This window comes from Dictyostelium purpureum (genome assembly GCF_000190715.1).
Source record: "Dictyostelium purpureum unplaced genomic scaffold DICPUscaffold_764, whole genome shotgun sequence".
Classification (NCBI taxonomy): domain Eukaryota; phylum Evosea; class Eumycetozoa; order Dictyosteliales; family Dictyosteliaceae; genus Dictyostelium; species Dictyostelium purpureum.
The window spans coordinates 1-4,621 of record NW_003520091.1 but is presented as its reverse complement, the minus strand read 5'-3'; the positions used below and the strand labels follow the sequence as shown (position 1 = coordinate 4,621).

General features: G+C 20.4%; 3 protein-coding genes across 3 annotated transcripts; 2 read left to right on the top strand and 1 right to left on the bottom strand.

Annotated features, from left to right (window-relative positions):
* Positions 1–277: 277 nt before the first annotated feature.
* On the top strand, positions 278–1,569 carry DICPUDRAFT_85595 (uncharacterized protein; the record flags this gene model as incomplete). Its single annotated transcript, XM_003295130.1, has 2 exons — positions 278–860; positions 983–1,569. 2 exons carry the CDS (start codon positions 278–280, stop codon positions 1,567–1,569), a joined length of 1,170 nt encoding a protein of 389 aa, XP_003295178.1.
* A 1,101-nt stretch (positions 1,570–2,670) lies between these two features.
* On the top strand, positions 2,671–3,404 carry DICPUDRAFT_100171 (uncharacterized protein; the record flags this gene model as incomplete). Its single annotated transcript, XM_003295129.1, has 2 exons — positions 2,671–2,713; positions 2,896–3,404. The coding sequence occupies 2 exons, from the start codon at positions 2,671–2,673 to the stop codon at positions 3,297–3,299; spliced, it is 447 nt and encodes a 148-aa protein (XP_003295177.1). The 3' UTR covers positions 3,300–3,404.
* A 66-nt stretch (positions 3,405–3,470) lies between these two features.
* On the bottom strand, positions 3,471–4,098 carry DICPUDRAFT_93353 (uncharacterized protein). The gene has a single exon (XM_003295128.1). The coding sequence runs from the start codon at positions 4,017–4,019 to the stop codon at positions 3,561–3,563; it is 459 nt and encodes a 152-aa protein (XP_003295176.1). The 5' UTR covers positions 4,020–4,098; the 3' UTR covers positions 3,471–3,560.
* Between the last annotated feature and the right edge of the window lie 523 nt (positions 4,099–4,621).

Genomic DNA, 4,621 nt, shown 5'->3' with positions numbered 1-4,621 from the left:
CTTGGTTACTGAAAAATAGTAAAATTTGTAATGTTTACAACAATAGCCAAAATTATTTCATGTTTGATTTACAATGATTATAATAATTTTGAACAGACACTTATTAAAAATATTTAAAAAAATATTAAAAAATATCAAAAAAAAAAATTAAATTTAATTAAAAATTGTTTAAAAATTCCGTTAAAATAATAACAACAAAAAATTCATACTAAACTATCCGAAAATTTTTTTTTTTAAATTTATAATCAAATCATATTACTCATAGCATATTTTACAAATGAATATAGCAAATTCAATTATTTCGCAAATCAATACAAACAATTATACTGTTTTTATTATATTGTTTTTTTTTATTATTTTATCCCTTAACTATATTATTGAATTTTATAAATATAATTATTCTAATAAAAAAAGACCCACTTCTAAAAATAACAATAATAATAATAATAATAATAATAATAATAATAATAATAATAATAATAATAATAATAATAATAATAATAATAATAATAATAATAATAATAACTCCTCTGATGAAGCCAATGAAGATAAAGGTGATAAAAATAAAAATAATAATGATGTAAACAATAATAATAATAACAATAGCAATAAAAATAATAATAATAATAATAAAAACTCCTCTGATGAAGCAAATGAGGATAAAGGTGATAAAAATAAAAATAATAATGATGTAAACAATAATAATAACAATAGCAATAAAAATAATAATAATAATAATAATAATAAAAACTCCTCTGGTGAAGCAAATGAAGATAAAGATAAAGATGAAGGTAGTAACAATAATAGTAACAATAATAAAAATAAAAATAATAATAATAATAATAATGGCAACTACGATAGTAATAGAAGATTTCCTTTTCATTCTAATAAACCAAAGGAAACAAAAAAATAATTTTATTTAAATAACATTAATTTATATACATATTCAATTTATTAATATTGGTTATTTTTTCAAATTTAGATATTTTAATTATCACACATATTGAAGAGGACGAAAATGGTAAATTTATTTATAAAACTACTGTAGATAACAGTGCATTTGAAAAATGGGTTGAAAGTCTCACTTTAAATGGCATAATAGATTTAAGAGGCATTAGAGAATTAGTTGTAGATATATCTCTCTTGTGGTGTACAACAGATCAAATCTTTGAAAGAATAAAAGAAAAACATCTTTTTACTAGTGATATTGTTGTTGATTGGAAATTGCTTAATCCCAAAAGATTTAAAGTTAATACTGATGCATTTATAAAAGTTAGAGACTTTTTAAATAACAAACAAATAATTTATGGAGAAGAGACATCGTCCGACTCTGATTTAGATTATAATCCATTTTTTTTTGTACCTAGCGATGAGGAAAATTCTGATAGCGAAGAGGAATATTCTGAAAGCGAAGAGGAATTTTCTGAAGAAGAAGAAGAAGAAGAAGAGGAATATTCTGAAGGCGAAGAGGAGTTTTCTGAAGGCGAAGAGGAATATTCTGAAAGCGAAGATATTCCATCTGAAGAAGAAGAAAATAGAATAATTAGAACAATTCAAAGTTTAAACTAATGCATAAAGAGTCTCAAACTTTTATAAAGTTTAAGAAACGAAGTCACTGTTACTATTTCCAAAAAAATAATATTCAACAAGAAAAAATAAATAATTTATTTATTAAAAAAACAATTTAAAATGCATATCTACACATTTATTTATTTTTTTTTAATTTTTTTTTTTTTAATTCGAAACAAATAAATATTATATTCATTTAATTTTTATAATAACTCGGTTCAAACTTTATAAATAAAAAAATAAACTCTAAATAAAACTGATCCCTTTTTTCTTTATAGTATTTAAATTAACAAGTTTTATTTTTATTTTTTTTTCAATTTCTTAATAAATTTGTGTCAATGAAAGTAACCGTAATGCAATACCCATATTCGTTTGTAGAAATTTTATAAAATATCCTTTTTCCTCATTTCGAAATATCTATCTGCATTGGAATGATCTTTGGTTTTTATTAGATCTTTTATTCTATCTGCCTTGAAATCATCTTGAAAACATAATTGAATTTGTTTATTTCCTTCTAAGATCTTGACGTCTTTTAGTACAAAGTTTGATATTTACCTGCTACAAGGTAAAACTTTTAGAGAAGGTCATTGTTATATTCTTTTGGGATCATTTGGACCCTAAAAAATGAATCTTTAATTTGATTATCCCCTATGGATAAATTAGTGATAGAATAATTGGGTTCTATATCATCAACTTTTCTTTTTCTACTATATACCATTATTTAATAGATTGAATTAAAATTTGTTTCTCTAAAAGATATTTATAAAAATTTAAAAAATAACCTATATCTTTAAAATAATTTTTTTTATTTTCTATTCAACTACATAACTATACTTCAATTTTCAAAATCTTTTAATTATTTAATTTTTTTTAAAATTTTAAAAAATCAATTCAAATCGAATTATAAATTTAAATTTATAACACACATTTTCCATATTTAAAGTCTGTAAAAATATTATTTTAATTTGATACAACACACACTAACCCCTATTAAATATGCCAAAAAAAAAAATTTAATTTTTTTAAAATTTTTTTAATTATTTTTAATTTGTCTTTTTTTTAAATTTATATTATTAATAATTTATATATGTATCAAATAATATGAAAAAACATACCCATGAAAATGAAGATCAAGGTGAAGGAAGTAATAATAAAAAAAAACAATAATAAAAATAATAATAATAATAATGGCAACTACAATAGTAATAGAAGATTTCCTTTTCATTCTAACAAACCAAAGGAAACAAAAAAATAATTTTATTTAAATAACATTAATTTATATAAATATTCAATTTATTAATATGGGTTATTTTTTTTCAAATTTAGATATTTTAATTATCACACATTATAAACTTGAAGAAAATGGTAAAACTAGTAATGAAACTACTATAAATAACAGTGCATTTGAAAAATGGGTTGAAAGTCTCACTTTAAATGGCATTATGGATTTAAATGACATTAGAAATATAATTGTAGATATATCTCTCGAGTGGTGTACACCAGATCAAATCTTTCAAGAAATAATAAACAAAAATAGTTATACTGCTATTGATTGGAAATTGTTTAATCCAAAAAAATTTAAAGTTAATACTAATGCATATATAAAAGTTAGAGACTTTTTTAATAATAAACAAATACTTTATGAAGAAGAGACATCGTCCGACTCTGATTTAGATGAAAATCCATTTTTTTTAGACAGTAGTGAAGAGGAATATACTGAAAGCGATTAGATGCTCTCTGAAGAAGAAGAAATATAATAATTAAAACAATTCAACAAGAACAAACCATTTAATATTCTTTAAAGTTTATTAATTATTTCATTGTTACTATTTCCGAAAAAAAATAATATTCAACAAGAAAAAATTAATAATTTATTAATAAAAAAAAATCAATTTAAAATTAAATATTTTTAAAATACATTTATACACATTTTATTTATTTATTTATTTATTTATTTATTTATTTTAATTTAGTTCAAACTTTATCTTTGTTTATAAAAGGATTTTAATTGATTTTGATAACTCTGGATTTTTCTTATTAATTGTAAGTGTTAAAAGACCATCATTGAACTGTGTTTTGATACTTGATAAATCTAATAAATGTAATACACTAGTTAAGTCTAAATATCTTTTGAATTTGCCATAGGATCTTTCTGATAAATATTTCTTATTTTTAAATTGATTATCTGCTTCTTTAGTAGTCTCAGTTATCTCTGATGAGGCCTCTGAAGCTGATCTTTTCTTTTCACCTTGAATATATAGTTTTGAATCTTTAATTTCAATTTGAATATCATCTTTATTTACACCTGCTAATTCAGTTTCGATTATAAATGAATTTGATGTTTCCACTACATCTAGATCTGGAGCAAAACCAATATTGTTAGATTCACCATAACAATGATTATTATTATTTAAATGGTGATTTAATAAATTTTCAAAAATTGCAGCCATTTTTATTCTATGATTTATACTATATTGAAATTATATATTAATTAGTACTTATGATTATAATATCTTTTTTATATGTTTGTTATTTATTTATTGTTTGAAGTGAAATGTAGTTTTGATTTTTTTAAATGGGATTTATAGGGATTCATTTTAATAATAGTTTGGGATATATAAGAAATGATATGAATGTTCACATAATTAAATTTTATTTTTTTTTAATTTTTTTTTAATTTTTTAAGGGGGTTTTTATAAAAATTTTTTTAATTTCCCCAAAAGGTTCATTTAAAAGTATTGTGAATTTTCAGTAAAACTCGCACATCCAGCAAAAAATAAATATGTAATCACACGTTAATTTAAAGAATTTTAATCGAGGAATGGACTCTATTAGGGTTAAATTATTTAGAAATTAATAATATAACCCAAGAAAAAAAATATAAATTAAAAATTTTTGGGTTTTATTTTTTCATTCATGAAACAAATAAACAAATAAACAAATAAACAAATAAATATTATATTCATTTAATTTTTGTAATAACTCGGTTCAAATATATATTAATATAACTTGATAAAAAAATGGCAACTATTTTTGATATCTTATTAAATCG

Coding starts and splice junctions, on each gene's coding strand:
- DICPUDRAFT_93353 (XM_003295128.1), bottom strand. CDS start 4,019: ATGGCTGCAATTTTTGAAAATTTATTAAATCACCATTTAAATAATAAT.